At 47.8% G+C, this 27,825-nt stretch overlaps 2 protein-coding genes across 6 annotated transcripts; both read left to right on the top strand.

Moving 5' to 3' along the window:
• Positions 1-702: 702 nt before the first annotated feature.
• On the top strand, positions 703-12,175 carry LOC117658130 (dehydrogenase/reductase SDR family member 13-like). Of its 3 annotated transcripts, none has more exons than XM_060694400.2 (5): positions 703-898; positions 2,549-2,667; positions 4,983-5,106; positions 6,106-6,417; positions 6,923-9,211. In XM_060694400.2, exons 1-5 carry the CDS (start codon positions 763-765, stop codon positions 7,180-7,182), a joined length of 951 nt encoding a protein of 316 aa, XP_060550383.1. In that variant the 5' UTR covers positions 703-762; the 3' UTR covers positions 7,183-9,211. The 3 variants fall into 3 exon arrangements, with proteins under 3 accessions (XP_060550383.1, XP_060550385.1, XP_087746686.1); XM_060694402.2 differs by lacking the exon at positions 6,923-9,211 and adding an exon at positions 11,716-12,175 and having other exon boundaries at positions 724-898; XM_087890560.1 differs by lacking the exons at positions 703-898; positions 2,549-2,667 and adding an exon at positions 4,714-4,908 and having other exon boundaries at positions 6,923-7,329.
• A 3,053-nt stretch (positions 12,176-15,228) lies between these two features.
• Positions 15,229-26,696, top strand: LOC148117006 (dehydrogenase/reductase SDR family member 13-like). 3 transcript variants are annotated; one of them, XM_087883490.1, is made up of 5 exons: positions 15,229-15,424; positions 17,070-17,188; positions 19,504-19,627; positions 20,627-20,938; positions 21,444-23,732. In XM_087883490.1, the coding sequence occupies exons 1-5, from the start codon at positions 15,289-15,291 to the stop codon at positions 21,701-21,703; spliced, it is 951 nt and encodes a 316-aa protein (XP_087739616.1). In that variant the 5' UTR covers positions 15,229-15,288; the 3' UTR covers positions 21,704-23,732. The 3 variants fall into 3 exon arrangements, with proteins under 3 accessions (XP_087739616.1, XP_087739617.1, XP_060550386.1); XM_087883491.1 differs by lacking the exon at positions 21,444-23,732 and adding an exon at positions 26,237-26,696 and having other exon boundaries at positions 15,250-15,424; XM_060694403.2 differs by lacking the exons at positions 15,229-15,424; positions 17,070-17,188 and adding an exon at positions 19,218-19,429.
• Positions 26,697-27,825: the final 1,129 nt, after the last annotated feature.

Raw genomic sequence — 27,825 nt, 5'->3', positions numbered from 1 at the left:
CCATAGGTCAAGTGATTAGGGGGACATCCATGAACTAATTGCTCAGTTCTATTCACCAAACTCCACTCTTAACTTTTCTGCTGGATGACAGCTGAGCCTCATCAGAAGATATATTTGACTAATAAGGCAGGCCAGCAGCTTTTAGCCAGCACGTTCCCTTAAGTGAATAGATGAGCTCATTCAAAGGTTGCTTAGAGTTCATATAGGATTTGATCTGACTTTATATATCTGACTTGGAATGATTATTTCTTTTATTCACCTTTTATCTTCTCTTATTTACCTTAATTCCATCTCACTATCACCTTCCTTCCTTCCTTCCTTCCTTCCTTTCCTTCTTTCCTTCCTCTCTCCCCTCCTTTCTCTTCATTCCTATCACCTTCCTTCCTTCCTTCCTCTCTCCCCTCCTTCCTCTTCAGTCCTATCACCTTCCTTCCTTCCTTCCTTCCTTCCTTTCCTTCTTTCCTTCCTTTCCTTCCTTCCTTCCTTTCCTTCCTTCCTTCCTTTCCTTCCTTCCTTCCTTCCTCTCTCCCCTCCTTCCTCTTCAGTCCTATCACCTTCTTTCCTTCCTGCCTTCCTTCCTTCCTTCCTTTCCTTCTTTCCTTCCTTTCTTCCTTCCTTCCTTCCTTCCTTGTCAGCCAGGAGGGGGGGCGAGAGAGTGGCTTTCCCACGCGGGGGCGGGGCGGGAGGCAGGGCGACGGGAGTGGCGTCCCGGGGAACGGGATAAAAAGGTGGGGGGGCTGCGGGGCCAGCGGACATCGGGCCATGGAGGCGTTGGGGGCGCTGGGGGCGGGGGCGGCGCTGCTGCTGGGGCTCTACGCGCTGCTCTACTACTACTTGGGGGCCGCCACCTGGTGCAGGAACGCGGTCAGCCTGCGGGGCAAGACGGTGCTCATCACAGGTCAGCTGGGGGGGGAAGCGGGGGGGGCATTGACACTCTCTCCCTCTCCCTCTCCGGTGTGTCCGCGGAGATGCTTCCAAGCATGCAGAAAAGCCAATTCAGCCCTGGAAGGGAGGCGGGTGGAGCTGGGACCTTTAGCAAATTGGACGGCCCGTTTAACGTTCCTGCAGGGAGATTCCTATGAAGTTCTTGAAACAACAACCGATGCTTTAAGAGCGATTCCACCGGAAAGAGAAGCAGGAGCCTCTAGCACCAGGCTGGGGACCAGGAGACGGGAATTCGGTGTGAAAGCTGGGCAAAGGGGACTCGGATTCACTGCCTCCTGGTGATTGGCCCAAAGTGACCCAGCTTTCCTGCCTGAAAGTCGCTTTTTTCAGTGTCCTTGTAACTTGAACCGGTCTCTGAATGAGCGATTGGAAGTCAAGAACTACCTATGCACGCAGAACAAAATTTGCAGTGAATTGACTGATGGGTTGAGGCAAAGGGACGAGTCAAAGTCCGAAGTGATTGACCGGGAAAATAACTGTTGCAAGAGCTACTGAAATGGACGTGGTCCAGATACGCTTGGACGGATTGTTTTCTTAAGATACAGAAATGGAAGGAAGGTTACCAAAAGTCAATGCTGGCTAGAAATGCAGGGGGTAGAAGGCGGGGTGGGCTAATGCAAGGAATGCTGGCTTGTTGAAAGAGGCGAAAAGAGCTGGCATTGGCCAATGCTTCTCCCTCCCCACTTTGCTATAAGGAGGACAGAATGAGGGGGGGGATTATGGGGAAAATCAGAGCCCGTTGGAGGCTACTTAAAAAAGGGGATTAGGGTTAAGAAAAGGTCCAGGAACCCAACCAAGAACTGGTGAAAAACATAATTGACTAAAAAGCAAATAAGGCCTTTAGTCACAGAGAAAGAGTATTTGTTTATTTATCTGTTTATTTGTATCCCAACATACCCGACATTGCTTCCTCCTATTGTCCCCATAACAACGGCCCTGTGAAGTGGGCTGGGCTGAATCAAAATAAAGTTGGAAGGGACCTTGGAGGTCTTCTAGTCCAACCCCCTGGCTCAAGCAAAAGACTCTATACCCGTGATGGCGAACATAGGCACGCGTGCCAGAGGTGGCACATGAAGCCCTATCCTATCCTATCCTATCCTATCCTATCCTATCCTATCCTATCCTATCCTATCCTATCCTATCCTATCCTATCCTATCCTATCCTATCCTATCCTATTTATTTATTTATTTATTTATTTATTTATTTATTTATTTATTTATTTATTTAATGAAATTTGTATTCCACCCTATATCCAAGGACTCAGGGCGGCTCACAACAACAGTCGACCAAGCGACTGTCCTATCCTATCTTATCCTATCCTATCCTATCCTATCCTATCCTATCCTATCCTATCCTATTCTGCCTTGCGCTGGAATTAATCAGAGTTGGTTTTACTTTCATCTGTGCCAAAATGATGTATTCAATAAAGTTTTGCATTAAGAGATTGGATCCTCTCGACAGTACTTGCTGGGCTGGGTTCGTCAGTCGGAACCTTGAACAGCGACAGCACAAAAACTGCAGGCACACAGATGCAGTCCCAACTCCTGGATCCCCATCAAAGGCTGGGCGATCTCCATGGATCCTTTCTCTGCCCTTTCCTAGGTGGAAATGCAGGGATTGGGAAGGCCACCGCGGTGGATCTGGCCCGGAGAGGCGCCCGTGTTGTTCTGGCATGCCGCGACAAAGCGAGGGGAGAATCGGCCGTGTACGACATCAGACGGGTAAGCGCCTGCCGTGCGGTTCTCTCTGTCCCTCCGTTCAAAATCCGAACATTGCACATTGCAGACTCTCTGCCATTCCCCACTTGGCCTGTCCTGGTCCTATTCAGGAGGTTCCATATTTTTGGGGGCAGCCTCATTCCTGGAAGTGGTTTTGTTGGATCTGGGTCAGGCAACTGCACAACAACTGTCCAAATGAAATCAGAGACAGTGACTCGAACTTGTAGTTTTATATAAATGAAATATATTTAACATCTATATCTTGAGGCGGTATCTAAGTCTAAGGGCTATTGCTAAATATGGCGCCGTAGACTCGCAATGGATAGATGTTATAATTCGATATCTGAGGGAAGCTAATCATCTAACTGCATCTGTGATCACTGTGATGAGATCATCCCAGCTGCCTTGACATTTCCTAGGAGACATTTTTGGACTAAATTGTTATTGTTTGTTGCTGTCCAGGAATTGTGCAGCAGCTGCCCAGATGAAGTCGGACACACTAACACAAAATTGTGTGTGGATAGATAGATAGATAGATAGATAGATAGATAGATAGATAGATAGATATGAAAGATTATAGAGATATGGATGATAGAGATAGATATAATTCAAATTTATATCAGTCTTTCTCATCATCCAGAAAGAAAGAACACAAGATAATCAGCAACACAGGAACATCATGAGGTAAATCAAACAGCAAACAGAGCCCACAGAAGAAAAAGGCGGGAAAAAAGGGACACTCCCCCTTTACCCCCAGCAACCAATCAGAGCGTAGATTGCCTCATGCAGGAGCCAGCAACCTCCAACCAATCAACTACCACTGTGTGTTCTGGCCATATTTACACCAGCATCAAAATAAGATATTTCTGGGATATAAAATTCTGCTCATGGGCCAGATGCTCATGCTGTTCTAAATTAATGCCTTGGAAGTAGCCTCGAGTGTTTCTGATATAATACCGTGGCAGGATGGCAGCTTTACCCAAGCCAGGAGGAGAAGAGAGGTGGACCACATGGAATATGAAATCTTATTTGAAAAAAATTGATAAAGGCAACTGTTGATTTGATAGACAAGTACAAATGCATCCTTTGCCCAAATCTGAGTATCTTGAATATATTCTGTGCAAATCCTTTTTAAACACAGAAAAGTTCTATGCAAACATTCTAAAAGTAAAACTGCAGCAGCATAAATACTAAGGAATAGAATAGAATAGAATAGAATAGAATAGAATAGAATAGAATAGAGTTGGAAGGGACCTTGGAGGTCTAGTCCAACCCTCTGCTTAGGCAGGAAAGCCTACACCACTTCAGACAAATGATTATCCAACAACCATTTTTGGTACATATTTTTCGGGGCAGCTGTATTCTTGGAAGTTCTGGGTTGGATCTGCGTCATCCATCTTAATCGCTGTTCCTCATATAGACCACGGGTGTCAAACTCGCCACATCTCGTTGCCGTCGTGTGATGTTTCGCGACATTTTCCCCTTTGCGGAGCTGAGGTGGACGTGGGCTGCGTGTGAGGCATCCGGCCCGGGGACTGCCAGTTTGACACCCCTGATCCAGACCGTAAGACCGTAGTATGGTATTACAGAATGGCAGAGTTGGAAGGGACCTTGGAGGTCTTCTAGCCCACCCCTCTGCTCAAGGAGGAGTCTCTGTACCATTTCAGACAAATGGTTCCCCAAACTCTTCTTAAAATCCTCCAGTGATGGAGCCCCCACGACACCTGGAGGCCAGCTCTTCTATTGCGTGATTGTTCTCACCGTCAGGAAATTCTTCCTTGTTTCAAGGCTGCTTCCTTCCTTGATTCTTTTCCATCCTTCGCTTCTGGTCCTGCCCTCAGGTGCTCTTTGGAGAAGAGGTTGAGCCCCTCTTCTTTGGGGCAGCCCATTCATTAAGCAAATCACGGCAGTTGTTAAGCAAATCACATGGTTGTACAATGAATACAGCTCCTCCCATTGACTTTGCTCTTTGGAGGATCACAAACCGTGATCAGATGACCCCGGGGATGTCACCACCATCACCACCGGAAATGACATGGTTGCCAAGCGCCCAAATTTTGATCATGTGACCCCCTGGAGATGCTGCAATGGACAAAAGTGTGAGGACCGGTCATAAATCACTTTTTTCCATTGGCATTGGCATTTTGAAGGGTCACTAAACGAATGGGTATAAGGACTGCCTATATTCTTTTATTACGCACCACCCAGAGAGATTGCCGGGAGAGGAGCAGACCTACGCAGAAGGTGAGTCAACTGGGATCAGCCTTGGAAGCCGCACCGGATCCCGAGGCTCAGGATTCCTTCTGCTCCTTTTCCAGGAAAGTGGGAACTCGGAGGTGATCCTGATGATCCTGGATCTGGGCAGCCTGAACTCCGTCCGAGCTTTTGCGCAGAGCTTCTTAGAATCGGAGCCCCGTCTGGACATCCTCATCAACAACGCAGGTGGGGGCAGAGCAGATCCTCCCCGGGGTCTCCAGAGGGGGAAGGAAGGGGGAAGATTGGCTGGGGGGGTGTTGTCTGGGGATTTCTCTAACCCTGTGAGGTGGGTCTGAGAGAGAGAGAGAGAGAGAGAGAGAGGGAGGGAGGGAGGGAGAGGGGGAGAGAGACTGGCCCAAAGTTACCCAGCGAGCTTTCCTGCCTAAGGTGAGATTTGAACTCATGGCCTTCCATTTTCTAGACTTAACCACTAGACCAGGATGGCGAACCTTTTCGGCATGTGCGTGCACTGGAGTGCCAGAAACCCACAGATAAGCTGGCCAGTGCACATGCGCGCGCTGGCTGGCTGGATTTCCGGCAAGCACATGTGTGCTGGCCAGCTGGTCTTCACACACACCAGAGCACCAGAAACCGGAAAACCAGTTGGCTGGTGCACGCATGCCTGTTTTTTGGCTGTTTTTGGCCCATTTTTCGGGCTGTTTTCTTGCACTTCGGCACCTGCGAAGACTAGCTCCCCGGCGCGCGCGCCCACAGAGATGCGTGCTGGAAACCAGAATAGCAGCTGGCGACGGCACGCGTGCCCACCGGTTCACCATCACAGCACTAGACCAACCTGACAGCTTTACAGGTAGTCCTTGACTTACGACCTTGATGGGGGCTGCCCATTATGGTTGTATGGCATGACAGTGATAAAGCAGGTTGCCCCTATGACCGCTGGGATTTCAAGGACTTGTTTGTGGTGATTTTTAAGTGAACCATTTGTCCACAACGGGTTGCTTTATGCTGAAAATCGAAGAAACTTTGTTTTTTGACAAAAAATGTCATAAATCAGGTGACTGCGGGGCACGTTGCCAAGTGACTAAAATGTGGTCATGTGACACACACACACACCCCGGGGGAACCAAATGGTAAGTACCTTTTGGGTGTCTATTGTAACCTTGAATGATCACAAAGTGACCCGTCGTAAGGCGAGGACTGCATGTAATCTGCTTCCTTTTCCGGCAGGGGTCCTTAAGGATGGCCAAACCTCCGATGGCTTTGACCGGGCCTTCCAGGTCAACCACTTGGGCCATTTCCTGCTGACCCACCTGCTCCTGGACCGGCTGAAGCGCTGCGCCCCGAGCAGGATCGTAATTCTGTCCTCGAGGGCACACATGTATGGGAAGATCGACTTTCGGACCATCCACAAGCCAATGGAGGGAATGTGGGAAGCTCTACGTTCATACGCCAACAGCAAACTAGCCAATATGCTCCACATGAGAGAGTTGGTCAACCAGTTGGAGGGAACCAACGTCACCTGCTACGCGGTTCATCCAGGTGAGTGGAAATTCGGCTCCAAGACACCCCAGATGGAGCCCCCCCCGGTCTGTTTGGGGCTCTGCCAGGCGTTTCTCTCCCACTGAGGCTCCCTCAACCCCCTCTGAGAGCTCAGATGGGAAGGGAGACGTCTCCTAACTTCCGCGTCCAGAATCCTAGAATCTTAGGGTGGGAGGGGCCTTTGGAGGTTTTCTAGTCCAACCCCCTGCCTAAGCAGGGATTAGGTTTCCCCCAGTCTCTTACTCCTCTTCTGCCTTTTCCGTTCCTTCCTTGCTTCCTCCTCCTTCACCTCCTCTGCTTCTTCTCCTGCTTCTCCTCTTACTCCTCCTCCTCCCTTCCCGTCCTCCTCCTCCTCCTCCTCCTCCTCCCCCTCTTCCCTGCAAACCCCCTCCCTTCTAGCACTGATGATGCTACCTAGTTGAGTAATGAAACGTCTGCAAGAAACATGTTGTCCAAAGAGTGCCACGCTCCATCCCTGGCATATTCTCTCTGCCTTCGATTTCAGGAATTGTTAAAACCGAAATTGCTCGCTCCTATCCCTGGTGGTCACTTTGGTTGGTTTGGTTCGTGAGGCTGTTCATCCGAAATTGCGAAGCTGGGGCTCAGACCTCCATCTACTGCGCCACCGAGGAGGGCATCGAGAGGCTGAGCGGGCGGTATTTCGTGGACTGCCAGCCGAAGGTGCCCAGTCCACCGGCCTGTGATGACCAACTGGCTAAGAAGCTGTGGGAATTCAGCGAGAGGCTGTTGGGACTGACCAGCTAAATATTTCCACTTTAAATTTGACCGCTTAATTTTTCTGAGGTGAAGGCAGGGAAAAACCACATGGAAAAGCACACTCAAAATCACACAAAAATCACATCAGATACCTCTACAGTTAGCACAGGGCTGAATGCTCTCTCCATTGCTCTTCTCAAGCAAGAATCCAAAGAATAAATAATCTTAATCTTACTGTGGTTGGCAGAAAGCCCAGAAGCAATTTGCAGAGAACTAAAACCAAGGCACGGAGAGTGAACGAAGTTGTTCCCTGCAAATTGCTTCAGTCGTCGTCCTTCCTTAAATAGGCTAAGGGAGTCGCCAATTAGCCCCAAGCCTTACTCTTGAGGAGACCTCCCCCTGAGGAGCCACTCCTGCCTTTTGGCAGCTCTGTGCGCCCGTGCATCGAGAAGAGGCTGCTCCTCTTCTTCCTCTTCACCCGTGGAAGCTTCTGGAGGTTCTGAAGGCCCTGGCTGAATCTCCACCTCTGGCACCACACCTTCTCCAGCCTCCTCATTGTCCGACTCGACTGCCAGCTGCACAGGCTGCTGGCACAGCACCACACCAGCCTCCTCGCTGTCGGAATCAGCCACCAGCCACAGGCCGTGTACGGGCCACAACAGGAAGTGACCATGACCGCCACCTGCTCTCTTCAAGTCGCGAGCCCAGGAGAACCCCCCGATTACGCACAGGGTCTGTTTGGGGCAGTGCCACCCCTTCCAAGACCAAAGGCGGCAATTCTCCCTGGGCCATAACCCCCAAACCCAGAGCCACTCGGTCTCGCAAAGGTTCTGTTTACGACGGTTGCAGTGGGCAGGGTCACGTGATCAACATTTGAGATTTTCCCACCAGGCTTCCTACAAGCAGAGTTGAAGGGAGAAGCCGGATTTGCCTAATGACTGCACGATTCGCTTAATGGCTGCAGTGATTCGCTTAACAACCGTGGGAAAAAGGTTGTAAAACGAGACACAACTTAGCAACAGAAATTCTGGTCTCAATTGTGGTACGGTAAGCTGAGAGATCAAACTGCAGGGAAGAGCTGAGACAAACCTTTAAGGGTAAAAAGGTTAAAAAGTGGAAATCCGGAAGAATTTTACTATAAGGTTCTTAAAATGGATTCAACATCTCCATGTATAATACACGAGGGGAATAAAGAAAAGCAAAATCAACAAGAGATTGAAATTCAGGCTAAGCAGATGAAGGTGGAGGTAATGGAAAAACAACAAGTTACAGAGGCCTTTTTGGATGAGCCACTTTTGGATTCTCCTTCAGAGGTTATAGTTGGATTACCTATAAATACAAGAGGCGGCTTTGGATTCTAATGTGATGATTTATCAAGTTACAGACCAACATGGAAATCAATCAGCTGATATAAAAGTCCTAGAAAGGCAACCAGTATGGAGATCTAAGCCACAAGTTAAGAAAAGAAGAAGCAGGTTCTACAAAACTAAAAAAATTTAGACTAAACAACAGTCTAATGCCAGTTACTTAAGAGACGATTAAATATATGAAAATATAGTTGAGGCAAAGTATTGGTTTATACTATTTTGAGGAGAGTGACAGATCTCTGCAGTGCTGTGCTTTTGGGATGTGGAAGATGGCCTTTAATTGAGTGGATCGGAACTTTCTATTTTGGACTCTGACAAATGGATTATGTTTATGTTGAGCTACAAGGCAAGAGAATTATGGGATTGGGGCATGCAGAAGATCTGGTGGTTACCCTAACACGGTGGTTGGAATTAATAATCTAGATGAAAGACATTACAGAAGACATTATATGGAATATAAATATAAAGTCACTCGGGTGGTTTTTTATATATGAAAATATTTATTATTGATGGGGGCAGATGGTAATTGAAGATACCAAATATACTGTTGGAACTAGAATGTGATGTTACCCTAACATGGGTGATCGAATTAACAATCCAGTTGAAAGACATTATAGAAGATATCATATGGAATACAAGCTTAAAGTCATTTGAGGATTTTATTTACATATAGAAATATTTTTTTAGTGGTGTGGGCAGAAGAACAAAAATATTAAAAATATTATGTATGGTAGACCTGTAGGAAAATGGGTGGAGCTGGGTTAGTTTACTGATTGTTTAGTTTAGGAAAAGGGATGTTATGTTATACTAATATACGTAAAAGACTTGAATTAAGAGATATATGTATGGGGGAAGAGGAAATGGGTAGATTATGAGTTGAAATTGCCAAATTAGGATTTATTATATAATTTTACAGCTGAAAGTCGTTCTGAAATGTATAGCATAGGGGGGATATAATAATATTGTTAGAAAGAAAGGGTCAGTATATGGGGGGTGGAGTAAAAGGATGGTAAAGTATTATATAATCTGTTATTAATTTGGGTTTTATTTTGGAGAAGCCACAGGGGGAGGGGAGGGGGGTTAGGGAGGAGGGGGGAAGAAAAGGGGGAAAAATTTGTATTTGAAAAGCTTTTTCAATAAAATAAAAAAAAAAGTGGAAATCCCTGCGGAATTCGTCGTGATGAGGCTGGGGCGAGGATAAGGGAGGGAAAGAGAAATTCCAACAATAGCATTTTTATTTTATTTTATTTTGCCGGCGGAGAAGATGGTGGTATCTCGGAGCAAGTGGGGGTATCTGTGCTAGTCCTTGAATGGGGTGGGTGCTCCCTGAAGTCGGTGGCTTTCTTGCAGACGTTTCACGACCCAACTAGGGAACATCATCAGTGCTAGAAGGGAGTGGGGTTTGTGGAGAAGAGGAAAGGAGGAGGAGGAGGAGGAGGAAGAAAAGGAGGATGGGGATGCTTTTGAGTTTATGGTTTTCTTTCAGATCTTTCATGACCCAACTAGGGAACATCATCAGTGCTAGAAGGGAGGAGGGGGAGACTGGGGGTTCTTGGTGCTCTCTGAGCATGGCTGGCTGGGGAATTCTGGGAGTTGAAGGTTGCCAAGGTCGGCAGATTTCAGGGCAGACTGCAATGGTTTATGTAAGATGCCGGAAGCCGACGGGATGAATCCATAATGGTACCAGATCCAGATATTCCTTTAAGTCCTGGGGATTTTTTACTTCCTTTTGCTTTTCAGTAGAAAACCAGCATTCCTGCCAGCCCAACAGTCCAGGTGGACACTTTTCACCCTGCATTATTAGAATTGTTTTCACCCTGCATTATTAGAATTGTTTTCACCCTGCATTATTAGAATTGTTTTCACCCTGCGTTATTAGAATTATTTTCACCCTGCGTTATTAGAATTATTTTCACCCTGCATTATTAGAATTGTTTTCACCCTGCATTATTAGAATTGTTTTCACCCTGCATTATTAGAATTATTTTCACCCTGCATTATTAGAATTATTTTCACCCTGCATTATTAGAATTGTTTTCACCCTGCATTATTAGAATTGTTTTCACCCTGCATTATTAGAATTATTTTCACCCTGCATTATTAGAATTGTTTTCACTCTGCATTATTAAAAATCGTGAAAGGCCGAAGGAAAGATTTGTTCAGAAGGGCACTGTGGCAATTGACTCATACTTACGACGGTTGCAGTGTCCCGGGGTCACGTGATCCCCTTTTGCGACCTTTGGACAAAACCAGAAAACCAGATTCGCTTAACAACGATGTGGCTACCGTAACAATTGCAGTGGTTTACTTAACAACTATGGCAAGAAAGGTTGTAAAATGGGGCAGGACTCACTTAACAACTGCCTTGCTCAGCAATGGAAATTTTGGGCTTAACTGTGGTCATAAGTCGAGGACTAGCTATAATATTAGTCACTAGAATGTACTAGCCCCCCCGAGTCCTGTGTTATCGTGTGCAACAACACAGACACACACTTATATGCACTATTTTAAACAACTCAGGGAACAAACATACCACCATTATGTAATATTATCTATTTGAATCAATTAGCCACCCAACGACTGTGGATTCCGGTGTGCAACACACAGATGCATACAACACACACACGCACACACACAGACACTCCCTTTGCACCATGGCCCACTCACTTCAGCGTTGGGTCTTCCGAAAAATATTTAGAAGTTGCCCCAAGGCTCCCAAAGGGCAACGGATGTTGTGCGAAGGGTTTATTTGGGATCTCCTCATTTATTTATTTATTTATTTATTGGTTCGATTTATATATGCCGCTCTTCTCCGGAGACTCAGGGCGGCTTACAATGCGTTAAGCAATAGCCGTCATACTTTTGCATATACCTGCTTAGTAGGGCTTTCGGGGGCCCCCTAAGCGGTGTTCTTTTTTATGCAAAGTCAGCTTATTGCCCCCACAATCCGGGTCCTCATTTTACCTACGTCGGAAGGATGGAAGGCTGAGTCAACCTTGAGCCTGGTGAGATTCGAACTTGCAGTAATTGCAGGCAGCTGGTGTTACTTAACAGCACTTTAGTAGCACCAGCTGCCTGCAATTACTGCAAGTTCAAATCTCACCAGGCTCAAGGTTGACTCGGCTTTCCATCCTTTCTTCCATCTGGGTCACCCTGGATGGTGCTTCTTTCTATCCCGGGCCCATTCCCACCACCAACTCTCCTTTGCTTTCAGGAGCTGTTAAAACCGAAATCAACCGCTCCTTTCCATGGTGGATATTTTGGTCCCTTTGGTTCATGAGGCTGTTTGTCCGAGATTGTGACGCGGGTGCCCAGACCTCCATCTACTGCGCCACCGAGGAGGGCATCGAGAGGCTGAGCGGGCGGTATTTCGTGGACTGCCAGCCCAATGTGCCCTCGCCACAGGCCCGCGATGACCAGCTGGCCAAGAAGCTCTGGGAATTCAGCGAGAGGCTGCTGGGACTGACCGCTTAAGACGGGAAGGGACCGAGACGGAGTTTGGGGTAACCGAAAGCTGGCATCCCATTAACCCGGGAGATCCAACTGCAGGAGTTGTGGTGTGGCTGAGACAAACGTTGAATTTCTGAGAAGTTTAAAAACAGGAAAGAACGGTGAGGTTTGTTGTGGTGAGCTGGCCGTAAGAATCTTTCAAATAAACAAACCCCATCGAGTCATTGGTCTCTCTTTTCTCACCAGTATTAGAAAGGAGGGGGTTTCCCAAGAGGAGGGGGGAGGAGGAGGAGGAAGGCTGTGGGGTCCTTGGTGCCTTCTGAGCTTGGTGGTTTCCTTGCAGACATTTCATGAGCCATTTAGGTAACATCATCAGTGTTAGAAGGGAGTGGGGTTTCTTGAGAGGAGGGAGGAAGGAAGGAAGAGGAGGAGGAGGAAGAGAAAGAGGAGGGGGAGGAAGGGGAAGGAGAAAAGAGGGGAGGAGGAAGAGGAGGAGGAAGACTGGGGTCCTTGGTGCTCTCTGAGCTTGGTGGTTTCCTTGCAGACATTTCATGACCCATTTAGGTAACATCATCAGTGTTAGAAGGGAGTGGGGTTTCTTGAGAGGAGGGAGGAAGGAAGGAAGAGGAGGAGGAGGAAGAGAAAGAGGAGGGGGAGGAAGGGGAAGGAGAAAAGAGGGGAGGAGGAAGAGGAGGAGGAAGACTGGGGTCCTTGGTGCCGTCTGAGCTTGGTGGTTTCCTTGCAGACATTTCATGACCCATTTAGGTAACATCATCAGTGTTAGAAGGGAGTGGGGTTTGTCCTCTGTGGTTTTCTTCTTGGTGGTTTCTTGATGAGGCTGCTGTTTACTCGGAAGCCGTTCAGGAGATAAGCAGGGAGCAGACCCTGTTCCTTCTAGCACTGACGTGGCTTGCTTCCCAAAACAAGATACTAAAGGTAGTCCTTGACTTACGACCAAGATTGGGACCAGATTTTCCCTGCTCCTAAGCAACCTGGTTGTTAAGTGAGCCATGCCTGGTATTTCAATCCTTTTTTAAAAAATTGATTTATATGCCGCCCTTCTCCGGAGACTCAGGGCGGCTTACAATGCGTTACGCAATAGCCTTCATACAAAAGTATATTTGTACAAAGTACAAAAAGTATATTTATACAAAGTCAGCTTACTGCCCCCACAATCCGGGTCCTCATTTTACCTACCTTAGAAAGGATGGAAGGCTGAGTCAACCTGGAGCCTGGTGAGATTTGAACTTGCAGTAATTGCAGGCAGCTGGTGTTAATAACACTGTTAATAACAGTGCTTTAGTCTGCTGCGCCACCAGAGCTCTTTTCACCCTTGTTGTTAAACAAATCACTGCAGTTCACTGAATCCTGCGGTCAGTAAGTGAATCTGGCTTCCCCCTCTTGACTTGGTTTACCAGAAACCGGCTGGAAAGGTCTGTTCTGTCCCCGTCTCACACACGCACACAAACAGATATCCAGGGGTTAAATAAAACTGGCAGACAACAAATTCTTTCGATAAGAGGATTGGCAGCAACCCAATAGCTGCTTGCCAAGAACTTTACTCATAAAGGGAGGGGTTGTTCCTCCGACAGATAAACCCAAACAAGGTACACACAGTTCAAGAATTGTCAAGTCCAGTCCGTATTAAATCCAAGGCCGATAACGTTGTTTCAAAGATACAATGTGACTCGCTAGTAGTTAGTTTTGTCCGTCACAGAGTCTGAATGGCCACCTCACCCCCTTTTATCCCCTGTGGGGTGTGGTCCAGTGACTCAGTTTAATCTCTGGCACACCTCCTTTTCTGCTGCGTGCCTTGTCTCTCCGACACTGGCGTGGATCCAGCCAAGACTTATCTCCGTCACTGTCCGACTGCGAGGAGATACCTGGCTCCTGGCCAATCTCTTCTCCTTTGGGAGAAGAGGCATTGCCAGAGAGGAGGGTCCTGGAGGGGGAGGCCTGGCCAACTCCTCCCCTTCATGTTCGGAGCCTTCTACCTCCGATAAATCGGCCTCGGGGGTCAGAGTCACAACAAGGTCACAGACCGGTGATCGCATGAGCCCAGGATGCTACAAGCGGTGTAAATACCTGGCGATCGACAAACACTCAGATTTTGATGCTTCATCACCGGAGGGTTTCAAGAAGAGGCTGGACAGCCATGTGTCTGAAACCGTATAGGTGCTGTGGCCCATCGGCTGCCAGCAGAGCTAGCAGCAGAGTCAGGCGAGGGGGAGCCTGGGCCAGCTTCGGAGCCTTCTGGAAGCCTCTGGTGAGGAAGCAGAAGGAGAGAGGCAGATGCAGGGGGGTGGGGGGCTCCATCCGCCCCCAGGGGGAGAGGCAGCTGCCTTTCAGGACTGAGCTGAGTGAGGGGGAGGAGCAGGTGGGGCCCATCCCAAATGCACGTATGGGCGGAGAGGAGAGGAGAGCAACGGAAGGCAATGAGCCGGCTCTCGGGGAACAGAAGGCTGGGAAATAAATAGGAGGGGTTTGGGAGAGGCCTTTTGTCCCAGTGTACATCAATCAAGTCGGATTCCTTGGCAGGAACCAGGTTTGTGGGGAGGAATTAATAGTTCTGTGTTTGAGGGGCCATCGGAGCCTCCCTGCTGGGAAAGAACCGGGAGTGAATTGGTTGAACTGGGACTGTTTCTGCTCCGCTTAAGCACTGGAGGCCCTGATGAAATCTGGAGTTCTCAGGTGAGCAGAGACGGTTCCTGCCCGGCTTCAGAAGGGGAAAAGACTCTCATTTGGGACCAATTCTCTTGGGTTTCGTCCGTCCAGCGTGAATGAAGACTGTCCCTGCCCTGTTTTTAAAAGGGGTTGTTTTATCCAAGACTCACTGGTTGCGCATTGCTTGCGAAGGCTGAGTCAGGACACTCTTCTTCATCTTCCTCCCCTCTCCCTCTCTCCCATTTTCCTTCCTTCCTTCTCATTCCTATCACCTTCCTTCCTTCCTTCCTTCCTCTCTCCCCTCCTTCCTCTTCATTCCTATCACCTTCCTTCCTTCCTTCCTCTCTCCCCTCCTTCCTCTTCAGTCCTATCACCTTCCTTCCTTCCTTCCTCTCTCCCCTCCATCCTCTTCATTCCTATCACCTTCCTTCCTTCCTTCCTCTCTCCCCTCCTTCCTCTTCATTCCTATCACCTTCCTTCCTTCCTTCCTTCCTTCCTTCCTTCCTTTCCTTCTTTCCTTCCTTTCTTCCTTCCTTCCTTCCTTGTCAGCCAGGAGGGGGGCGAGAGAGTGGCAGCGGTGCCGGGGCGGGGCGGGAGGCAGGGCGACGGGAGTGGCGTCCCGGGGAACGGGATAAAAAGGTGGGGGGGCTGCGGGGCCAGCGGACATCGGGCCATGGAGGCGTTGGGGGCGCTGGGGGCGGGGGCGGCGCTGCTGCTGGGGCTCTACGCGCTGCTCTACTACTACTTGGGGGCCGCCACCTGGTGCAGGAACGCGGTCAGCCTGCGGGGCAAGACGGTGCTCATCACAGGTCAGCTGGGGGGGGAAGCGGGGGGGGCATTGACACTCTCTCCCTCTCCCTCTCCGGTGTGTCCGCGGAGATGCTTCCAAGCATGCAGAAAAGCCAATTCAGCCCTGGAAGGGAGGCGGGTGGAGCTGGGACCTTTAGCAAATTGGACGGCCCGTTTAACGTTCCTGCAGGGAGATTCCTATGAAGTTCTTGAAACAACAACCGATGCTTTAAGAGCGATTCCACCGGAAAGAGAAGCAGGAGCCTCTAGCACCAGGCTGGGGACCAGGAGACGGGAATTCGGTGTGAAAGCTGGGCAAAGGGGACTCGGATTCACTGCCTCCTGGTGATTGGCCCAAAGTGACCCAGCTTTCCTGCCTGAAAGTCGCTTTTTTCAGTGTCCTTGTAACTTGAACCGGTCTCTGAATGAGCGATTGGAAGTCAAGAACTACCTATGCACGCAGAACAAAATTTGCAGTGAATTGACTGATGGGTTGAGGCAAAGGGACGAGTCAAAGTCCGAAGTGATTGACCGGGAAAATAACTGTTGCAAGAGCTACTGAAATGGACGTGGTCCAGATACGCTTGGACGGATTGTTTTCTTAAGATACAGAAATGGAAGGAAGGTTACCAAAAGTCAATGCTGGCTAGAAATGCAGGGGGTAGAAGGCGGGGTGGGCTAATGCAAGGAATGCTGGCTTGTTGAAAGAGGCGAAAAGAGCTGGCATTGGCCAATGCTTCTCCCTCCCCACTTTGCTATAAGGAGGACAGAATGAGGGGGGGGATTATGGGGAAAATCAGAGCCCGTTGGAGGCTACTTAAAAAAGGGGATTAGGGTTAAGAAAAGGTCCAGGAACCCAACCAAGAACTGGTGAAAAACATAATTGACTAAAAAGCAAATAAGGCCTTTAGTCACAGAGAAAGAGTATTTGTTTATTTATCTGTTTATTTGTATCCCAACATACCCGACATTGCTTCCTCCTATTGTCCCCATAACAACGGCCCTGTGAAGTGGGCTGGGCTGAATCAAAATAAAGTTGGAAGGGACCTTGGAGGTCTTCTAGTCCAACCCCCTGGCTCAAGCAAAAGACTCTATACCCGTGATGGCGAACATAGGCACGCGTGCCAGAGGTGGCACATGAAGCCCTATCCTATCCTATCCTATCCTATCCTATCCTATCCTATCCTATCCTATCCTATCCTATCCTATCCTATCCTATCCTATCCTATCCTATCCTATTTATTTATTTATTTATTTATTTATTTATTTATTTATTTATTTATTTATTTAATGAAATTTGTATTCCACCCTATATCCAAGGACTCAGGGCGGCTCACAACAACAGTCGACCAAGCGACTGTCCTATCCTATCTTATCCTATCCTATCCTATCCTATCCTATCCTATCCTATCCTATCCTATTCTGCCTTGCGCTGGAATTAATCAGAGTTGGTTTTACTTTCATCTGTGCCAAAATGATGTATTCAATAAAGTTTTGCATTAAGAGATTGGATCCTCTCGACAGTACTTGCTGGGCTGGGTTCGTCAGTCGGAACCTTGAACAGCGACAGCACAAAAACTGCAGGCACACAGATGCAGTCCCAACTCCTGGATCCCCATCAAAGGCTGGGCGATCTCCATGGATCCTTTCTCTGCCCTTTCCTAGGTGGAAATGCAGGGATTGGGAAGGCCACCGCGGTGGATCTGGCCCGGAGAGGCGCCCGTGTTGTTCTGGCATGCCGCGACAAAGCGAGGGGAGAATCGGCCGTGTACGACATCAGACGGGTAAGCGCCTGCCGTGCGGTTCTCTCTGTCCCTCCGTTCAAAATCCGAACATTGCACATTGCAGACTCTCTGCCATTCCCCACTTGGCCTGTCCTGGTCCTATTCAGGAGGTTCCATATTTTTGGGGGCAGCCTCATTCCTGGAAGTGGTTTTGTTGGATCTGGGTCAGGCAACTGCACAACAACTGTCCAAATGAAATCAGAGACAGTGACTCGAACTTGTAGTTTTATATAAATGAAATATATTTAACATCTATATCTTGAGGCGGTATCTAAGTCTAAGGGCTATTGCTAAATATGGCGCCGTAGACTCGCAATGGATAGATGTTATAATTCGATATCTGAGGGAAGCTAATCATCTAACTGCATCTGTGATCACTGTGATGAGATCATCCCAGCTGCCTTGACATTTCCTAGGAGACATTTTTGGACTAAATTGTTATTGTTTGTTGCTGTCCAGGAATTGTGCAGCAGCTGCCCAGATGAAGTCGGACACACTAACACAAAATTGTGTGTGGATAGATAGATAGATAGATAGATAGATAGATAGATAGATAGATAGATATGAAAGATTATAGAGATATGGATGATAGAGATAGATATAATTCAAATTTATATCAGTCTTTCTCATCATCCAGAAAGAAAGAACACAAGATAATCAGCAACACAGGAACATCATGAGGTAAATCAAACAGCAAACAGAGCCCACAGAAGAAAAAGGCGGGAAAAAAGGGACACTCCCCCTTTACCCCCAGCAACCAATCAGAGCGTAGATTGCCTCATGCAGGAGCCAGCAACCTCCAACCAATCAACTACCACTGTGTGTTCTGGCCATATTTACACCAGCATCAAAATAAGATATTTCTGGGATATAAAATTCTGCTCATGGGCCAGATGCTCATGCTGTTCTAAATTAATGCCTTGGAAGTAGCCTCGAGTGTTTCTGATATAATACCGTGGCAGGATGGCAGCTTTACCCAAGCCAGGAGGAGAAGAGAGGTGGACCACATGGAATATGAAATCTTATTTGAAAAAAATTGATAAAGGCAACTGTTGATTTGATAGACAAGTACAAATGCATCCTTTGCCCAAATCTGAGTATCTTGAATATATTCTGTGCAAATCCTTTTTAAACACAGAAAAGTTCTATGCAAACATTCTAAAAGTAAAACTGCAGCAGCATAAATACTAAGGAATAGAATAGAATAGAATAGAATAGAATAGAATAGAATAGAATAGAGTTGGAAGGGACCTTGGAGGTCTAGTCCAACCCTCTGCTTAGGCAGGAAAGCCTACACCACTTCAGACAAATGATTATCCAACAACCATTTTTGGTACATATTTTTCGGGGCAGCTGTATTCTTGGAAGTTCTGGGTTGGATCTGCGTCATCCATCTTAATCGCTGTTCCTCATATAGACCACGGGTGTCAAACTCGCCACATCTCGTTGCCGTCGTGTGATGTTTCGCGACATTTTCCCCTTTGCGGAGCTGAGGTGGACGTGGGCTGCGTGTGAGGCATCCGGCCCGGGGACTGCCAGTTTGACACCCCTGATCCAGACCGTAAGACCGTAGTATGGTATTACAGAATGGCAGAGTTGGAAGGGACCTTGGAGGTCTTCTAGCCCACCCCTCTGCTCAAGGAGGAGTCTCTGTACCATTTCAGACAAATGGTTCCCCAAACTCTTCTTAAAATCCTCCAGTGATGGAGCCCCCACGACACCTGGAGGCCAGCTCTTCTATTGCGTGATTGTTCTCACCGTCAGGAAATTCTTCCTTGTTTCAAGGCTGCTTCCTTCCTTGATTCTTTTCCATCCTTCGCTTCTGGTCCTGCCCTCAGGTGCTCTTTGGAGAAGAGGTTGAGCCCCTCTTCTTTGGGGCAGCCCATTCATTAAGCAAATCACGGCAGTTGTTAAGCAAATCACATGGTTGTACAATGAATACAGCTCCTCCCATTGACTTTGCTCTTTGGAGGATCACAAACCGTGATCAGATGACCCCGGGGATGTCACCACCATCACCACCGGAAATGACATGGTTGCCAAGCGCCCAAATTTTGATCATGTGACCCCCTGGAGATGCTGCAATGGACAAAAGTGTGAGGACCGGTCATAAATCACTTTTTTCCATTGGCATTGGCATTTTGAAGGGTCACTAAACGAATGGGTATAAGGACTGCCTATATTCTTTTATTACGCACCACCCAGAGAGATTGCCGGGAGAGGAGCAGACCTACGCAGAAGGTGAGTCAACTGGGATCAGCCTTGGAAGCCGCACCGGATCCCGAGGCTCAGGATTCCTTCTGCTCCTTTTCCAGGAAAGTGGGAACTCGGAGGTGATCCTGATGATCCTGGATCTGGGCAGCCTGAACTCCGTCCGAGCTTTTGCGCAGAGCTTCTTAGAATCGGAGCCCCGTCTGGACATCCTCATCAACAACGCAGGTGGGGGCAGAGCAGATCCTCCCCGGGGTCTCCAGAGGGGGAAGGAAGGGGGAAGATTGGCTGGGGGGGTGTTGTCTGGGGATTTCTCTAACCCTGTGAGGTGGGTCTGAGAGAGAGAGAGAGAGAGAGAGAGAGGGAGGGAGGGAGGGAGAGGGGGAGAGAGACTGGCCCAAAGTTACCCAGCGAGCTTTCCTGCCTAAGGTGAGATTTGAACTCATGGCCTTCCATTTTCTAGACTTAACCACTAGACCAGGATGGCGAACCTTTTCGGCATGTGCGTGCACTGGAGTGCCAGAAACCCACAGATAAGCTGGCCAGTGCACATGCGCGCGCTGGCTGGCTGGATTTCCGGCAAGCACATGTGTGCTGGCCAGCTGGTCTTCACACACACCAGAGCACCAGAAACCGGAAAACCAGTTGGCTGGTGCACGCATGCCTGTTTTTTGGCTGTTTTTGGCCCATTTTTCGGGCTGTTTTCTTGCACTTCGGCACCTGCGAAGACTAGCTCCCCGGCGCGCGCGCCCACAGAGATGCGTGCTGGAAACCAGAATAGCAGCTGGCGACGGCACGCGTGCCCACCGGTTCACCATCACAGCACTAGACCAACCTGACAGCTTTACAGGTAGTCCTTGACTTACGACCTTGATGGGGGCTGCCCATTATGGTTGTATGGCATGACAGTGATAAAGCAGGTTGCCCCTATGACCGCTGGGATTTCAAGGACTTGTTTGTGGTGATTTTTAAGTGAACCATTTGTCCACAACGGGTTGCTTTATGCTGAAAATCGAAGAAACTTTGTTTTTTGACAAAAAATGTCATAAATCAGGTGACTGCGGGGCACGTTGCCAAGTGACTAAAATGTGGTCATGTGACACACACACACACCCCGGGGGAACCAAATGGTAAGTACCTTTTGGGTGTCTATTGTAACCTTGAATGATCACAAAGTGACCCGTCGTAAGGCGAGGACTGCATGTAATCTGCTTCCTTTTCCGGCAGGGGTCCTTAAGGATGGCCAAACCTCCGATGGCTTTGACCGGGCCTTCCAGGTCAACCACTTGGGCCATTTCCTGCTGACCCACCTGCTCCTGGACCGGCTGAAGCGCTGCGCCCCGAGCAGGATCGTAATTCTGTCCTCGAGGGCACACATGTATGGGAAGATCGACTTTCGGACCATCCACAAGCCAATGGAGGGAATGTGGGAAGCTCTACGTTCATACGCCAACAGCAAACTAGCCAATATGCTCCACATGAGAGAGTTGGTCAACCAGTTGGAGGGAACCAACGTCACCTGCTACGCGGTTCATCCAGGTGAGTGGAAATTCGGCTCCAAGACACCCCAGATGGAGCCCCCCCCGGTCTGTTTGGGGCTCTGCCAGGCGTTTCTCTCCCACTGAGGCTCCCTCAACCCCCTCTGAGAGCTCAGATGGGAAGGGAGACGTCTCCTAACTTCCGCGTCCAGAATCCTAGAATCTTAGGGTGGGAGGGGCCTTTGGAGGTTTTCTAGTCCAACCCCCTGCCTAAGCAGGGATTAGGTTTCCCCCAGTCTCTTACTCCTCTTCTGCCTTTTCCGTTCCTTCCTTGCTTCCTCCTCCTTCACCTCCTCTGCTTCTTCTCCTGCTTCTCCTCTTACTCCTCCTCCTCCCTTCCCGTCCTCCTCCTCCTCCTCCTCCTCCTCCCCCTCTTCCCTGCAAACCCCCTCCCTTCTAGCACTGATGATGCTACCTAGTTGAGTAATGAAACGTCTGCAAGAAACATGTTGTCCAAAGAGTGCCACGCTCCATCCCTGGCATATTCTCTCTGCCTTCGATTTCAGGAATTGTTAAAACCGAAATTGCTCGCTCCTATCCCTGGTGGTCACTTTGGTTGGTTTGGTTCGTGAGGCTGTTCATCCGAAATTGCGAAGCTGGGGCTCAGACCTCCATCTACTGCGCCACCGAGGAGGGCATCGAGAGGCTGAGCGGGCGGTATTTCGTGGACTGCCAGCCGAAGGTGCCCAGTCCACCGGCCTGTGATGACCAACTGGCTAAGAAGCTGTGGGAATTCAGCGAGAGGCTGTTGGGACTGACCAGCTAAATATTTCCACTTTAAATTTGACCGCTTAATTTTTCTGAGGTGAAGGCAGGGAAAAACCACATGGAAAAGCACACTCAAAATCACACAAAAATCACATCAGATACCTCTACAGTTAGCACAGGGCTGAATGCTCTCTCCATTGCTCTTCTCAAGCAAGAATCCAAAGAATAAATAATCTTAATCTTACTGTGGTTGGCAGAAAGCCCAGAAGCAATTTGCAGAGAACTAAAACCAAGGCACGGAGAGTGAACGAAGTTGTTCCCTGCAAATTGCTTCAGTCGTCGTCCTTCCTTAAATAGGCTAAGGGAGTCGCCAATTAGCCCCAAGCCTTACTCTTGAGGAGACCTCCCCCTGAGGAGCCACTCCTGCCTTTTGGCAGCTCTGTGCGCCCGTGCATCGAGAAGAGGCTGCTCCTCTTCTTCCTCTTCACCCGTGGAAGCTTCTGGAGGTTCTGAAGGCCCTGGCTGAATCTCCACCTCTGGCACCACACCTTCTCCAGCCTCCTCATTGTCCGACTCGACTGCCAGCTGCACAGGCTGCTGGCACAGCACCACACCAGCCTCCTCGCTGTCGGAATCAGCCACCAGCCACAGGCCGTGTACGGGCCACAACAGGAAGTGACCATGACCGCCACCTGCTCTCTTCAAGTCGCGAGCCCAGGAGAACCCCCCGATTACGCACAGGGTCTGTTTGGGGCAGTGCCACCCCTTCCAAGACCAAAGGCGGCAATTCTCCCTGGGCCATAACCCCCAAACCCAGAGCCACTCGGTCTCGCAAAGGTTCTGTTTACGACGGTTGCAGTGGGCAGGGTCACGTGATCAACATTTGAGATTTTCCCACCAGGCTTCCTACAAGCAGAGTTGAAGGGAGAAGCCGGATTTGCCTAATGACTGCACGATTCGCTTAATGGCTGCAGTGATTCGCTTAACAACCGTGGGAAAAAGGTTGTAAAACGAGACACAACTTAGCAACAGAAATTCTGGTCTCAATTGTGGTACGGTAAGCTGAGAGATCAAACTGCAGGGAAGAGCTGAGACAAACCTTTAAGGGTAAAAAGGTTAAAAAGTGGAAATCCGGAAGAATTTTACTATAAGGTTCTTAAAATGGATTCAACATCTCCATGTATAATACACGAGGGGAATAAAGAAAAGCAAAATCAACAAGAGATTGAAATTCAGGCTAAGCAGATGAAGGTGGAGGTAATGGAAAAACAACAAGTTACAGAGGCCTTTTTGGATGAGCCACTTTTGGATTCTCCTTCAGAGGTTATAGTTGGATTACCTATAAATACAAGAGGCGGCTTTGGATTCTAATGTGATGATTTATCAAGTTACAGACCAACATGGAAATCAATCAGCTGATATAAAAGTCCTAGAAAGGCAACCAGTATGGAGATCTAAGCCACAAGTTAAGAAAAGAAGAAGCAGGTTCTACAAAACTAAAAAAATTTAGACTAAACAACAGTCTAATGCCAGTTACTTAAGAGACGATTAAATATATGAAAATATAGTTGAGGCAAAGTATTGGTTTATACTATTTTGAGGAGAGTGACAGATCTCTGCAGTGCTGTGCTTTTGGGATGTGGAAGATGGCCTTTAATTGAGTGGATCGGAACTTTCTATTTTGGACTCTGACAAATGGATTATGTTTATGTTGAGCTACAAGGCAAGAGAATTATGGGATTGGGGCATGCAGAAGATCTGGTGGTTACCCTAACACGGTGGTTGGAATTAATAATCTAGATGAAAGACATTACAGAAGACATTATATGGAATATAAATATAAAGTCACTCGGGTGGTTTTTTATATATGAAAATATTTATTATTGATGGGGGCAGATGGTAATTGAAGATACCAAATATACTGTTGGAACTAGAATGTGATGTTACCCTAACATGGGTGATCGAATTAACAATCCAGTTGAAAGACATTATAGAAGATATCATATGGAATACAAGCTTAAAGTCATTTGAGGATTTTATTTACATATAGAAATATTTTTTTAGTGGTGTGGGCAGAAGAACAAAAATATTAAAAATATTATGTATGGTAGACCTGTAGGAAAATGGGTGGAGCTGGGTTAGTTTACTGATTGTTTAGTTTAGGAAAAGGGATGTTATGTTATACTAATATACGTAAAAGACTTGAATTAAGAGATATATGTATGGGGGAAGAGGAAATGGGTAGATTATGAGTTGAAATTGCCAAATTAGGATTTATTATATAATTTTACAGCTGAAAGTCGTTCTGAAATGTATAGCATAGGGGGGATATAATAATATTGTTAGAAAGAAAGGGTCAGTATATGGGGGGTGGAGTAAAAGGATGGTAAAGTATTATATAATCTGTTATTAATTTGGGTTTTATTTTGGAGAAGCCACAGGGGGAGGGGAGGGGGGTTAGGGAGGAGGGGGGAAGAAAAGGGGGAAAAATTTGTATTTGAAAAGCTTTTTCAATAAAATAAAAAAAAAAGTGGAAATCCCTGCGGAATTCGTCGTGATGAGGCTGGGGCGAGGATAAGGGAGGGAAAGAGAAATTCCAACAATAGCATTTTTATTTTATTTTATTTTGCCGGCGGAGAAGATGGTGGTATCTCGGAGCAAGTGGGGGTATCTGTGCTAGTCCTTGAATGGGGTGGGTGCTCCCTGAAGTCGGTGGCTTTCTTGCAGACGTTTCACGACCCAACTAGGGAACATCATCAGTGCTAGAAGGGAGTGGGGTTTGTGGAGAAGAGGAAAGGAGGAGGAGGAGGAGGAGGAAGAAAAGGAGGATGGGGATGCTTTTGAGTTTATGGTTTTCTTTCAGATCTTTCATGACCCAACTAGGGAACATCATCAGTGCTAGAAGGGAGGAGGGGGAGACTGGGGGTTCTTGGTGCTCTCTGAGCATGGCTGGCTGGGGAATTCTGGGAGTTGAAGGTTGCCAAGGTCGGCAGATTTCAGGGCAGACTGCAATGGTTTATGTAAGATGCCGGAAGCCGACGGGATGAATCCATAATGGTACCAGATCCAGATATTCCTTTAAGTCCTGGGGATTTTTTACTTCCTTTTGCTTTTCAGTAGAAAACCAGCATTCCTGCCAGCCCAACAGTCCAGGTGGACACTTTTCACCCTGCATTATTAGAATTGTTTTCACCCTGCATTATTAGAATTGTTTTCACCCTGCATTATTAGAATTGTTTTCACCCTGCGTTATTAGAATTATTTTCACCCTGCGTTATTAGAATTATTTTCACCCTGCATTATTAGAATTGTTTTCACCCTGCATTATTAGAATTGTTTTCACCCTGCATTATTAGAATTATTTTCACCCTGCATTATTAGAATTATTTTCACCCTGCATTATTAGAATTGTTTTCACCCTGCATTATTAGAATTGTTTTCACCCTGCATTATTAGAATTATTTTCACCCTGCATTATTAGAATTGTTTTCACTCTGCATTATTAAAAATCGTGAAAGGCCGAAGGAAAGATTTGTTCAGAAGGGCACTGTGGCAATTGACTCATACTTACGACGGTTGCAGTGTCCCGGGGTCACGTGATCCCCTTTTGCGACCTTTGGACAAAACCAGAAAACCAGATTCGCTTAACAACGATGTGGCTACCGTAACAATTGCAGTGGTTTACTTAACAACTATGGCAAGAAAGGTTGTAAAATGGGGCAGGACTCACTTAACAACTGCCTTGCTCAGCAATGGAAATTTTGGGCTTAACTGTGGTCATAAGTCGAGGACTAGCTATAATATTAGTCACTAGAATGTACTAGCCCCCCCGAGTCCTGTGTTATCGTGTGCAACAACACAGACACACACTTATATGCACTATTTTAAACAACTCAGGGAACAAACATACCACCATTATGTAATATTATCTATTTGAATCAATTAGCCACCCAACGACTGTGGATTCCGGTGTGCAACACACAGATGCATACAACACACACACGCACACACACAGACACTCCCTTTGCACCATGGCCCACTCACTTCAGCGTTGGGTCTTCCGAAAAATATTTAGAAGTTGCCCCAAGGCTCCCAAAGGGCAACGGATGTTGTGCGAAGGGTTTATTTGGGATCTCCTCATTTATTTATTTATTTATTTATTGGTTCGATTTATATATGCCGCTCTTCTCCGGAGACTCAGGGCGGCTTACAATGCGTTAAGCAATAGCCGTCATACTTTTGCATATACCTGCTTAGTAGGGCTTTCGGGGGCCCCCTAAGCGGTGTTCTTTTTTATGCAAAGTCAGCTTATTGCCCCCACAATCCGGGTCCTCATTTTACCTACGTCGGAAGGATGGAAGGCTGAGTCAACCTTGAGCCTGGTGAGATTCGAACTTGCAGTAATTGCAGGCAGCTGGTGTTACTTAACAGCACTTTAGTAGCACCAGCTGCCTGCAATTACTGCAAGTTCAAATCTCACCAGGCTCAAGGTTGACTCGGCTTTCCATCCTTTCTTCCATCTGGGTCACCCTGGATGGTGCTTCTTTCTATCCCGGGCCCATTCCCACCACCAACTCTCCTTTGCTTTCAGGAGCTGTTAAAACCGAAATCAACCGCTCCTTTCCATGGTGGATATTTTGGTCCCTTTGGTTCATGAGGCTGTTTGTCCGAGATTGTGACGCGGGTGCCCAGACCTCCATCTACTGCGCCACCGAGGAGGGCATCGAGAGGCTGAGCGGGCGGTATTTCGTGGACTGCCAGCCCAATGTGCCCTCGCCACAGGCCCGCGATGACCAGCTGGCCAAGAAGCTCTGGGAATTCAGCGAGAGGCTGCTGGGACTGACCGCTTAAGACGGGAAGGGACCGAGACGGAGTTTGGGGTAACCGAAAGCTGGCATCCCATTAACCCGGGAGATCCAACTGCAGGAGTTGTGGTGTGGCTGAGACAAACGTTGAATTTCTGAGAAGTTTAAAAACAGGAAAGAACGGTGAGGTTTGTTGTGGTGAGCTGGCCGTAAGAATCTTTCAAATAAACAAACCCCATCGAGTCATTGGTCTCTCTTTTCTCACCAGTATTAGAAAGGAGGGGGTTTCCCAAGAGGAGGGGGGAGGAGGAGGAGGAAGGCTGTGGGGTCCTTGGTGCCTTCTGAGCTTGGTGGTTTCCTTGCAGACATTTCATGAGCCATTTAGGTAACATCATCAGTGTTAGAAGGGAGTGGGGTTTCTTGAGAGGAGGGAGGAAGGAAGGAAGAGGAGGAGGAGGAAGAGAAAGAGGAGGGGGAGGAAGGGGAAGGAGAAAAGAGGGGAGGAGGAAGAGGAGGAGGAAGACTGGGGTCCTTGGTGCTCTCTGAGCTTGGTGGTTTCCTTGCAGACATTTCATGACCCATTTAGGTAACATCATCAGTGTTAGAAGGGAGTGGGGTTTCTTGAGAGGAGGGAGGAAGGAAGGAAGAGGAGGAGGAGGAAGAGAAAGAGGAGGGGGAGGAAGGGGAAGGAGAAAAGAGGGGAGGAGGAAGAGGAGGAGGAAGACTGGGGTCCTTGGTGCCGTCTGAGCTTGGTGGTTTCCTTGCAGACATTTCATGACCCATTTAGGTAACATCATCAGTGTTAGAAGGGAGTGGGGTTTGTCCTCTGTGGTTTTCTTCTTGGTGGTTTCTTGATGAGGCTGCTGTTTACTCGGAAGCCGTTCAGGAGATAAGCAGGGAGCAGACCCTGTTCCTTCTAGCACTGACGTGGCTTGCTTCCCAAAACAAGATACTAAAGGTAGTCCTTGACTTACGACCAAGATTGGGACCAGATTTTCCCTGCTCCTAAGCAACCTGGTTGTTAAGTGAGCCATGCCTGGTATTTCAATCCTTTTTTAAAAAATTGATTTATATGCCGCCCTTCTCCGGAGACTCAGGGCGGCTTACAATGCGTTACGCAATAGCCTTCATACAAAAGTATATTTGTACAAAGTACAAAAAGTATATTTATACAAAGTCAGCTTACTGCCCCCACAATCCGGGTCCTCATTTTACCTACCTTAGAAAGGATGGAAGGCTGAGTCAACCTGGAGCCTGGTGAGATTTGAACTTGCAGTAATTGCAGGCAGCTGGTGTTAATAACACTGTTAATAACAGTGCTTTAGTCTGCTGCGCCACCAGAGCTCTTTTCACCCTTGTTGTTAAACAAATCACT

This window comes from Pantherophis guttatus, chromosome 1 (genome assembly GCF_059756535.1).
Source record: "Pantherophis guttatus breed Tessera chromosome 1, ASM5975653v1, whole genome shotgun sequence".
NCBI lineage: Eukaryota > Metazoa > Chordata > Lepidosauria > Squamata > Colubridae > Pantherophis > Pantherophis guttatus.
The sequence above is the reverse complement of the archived record's forward strand: the minus strand, read 5'-3'. Positions and strand labels throughout refer to the sequence as shown.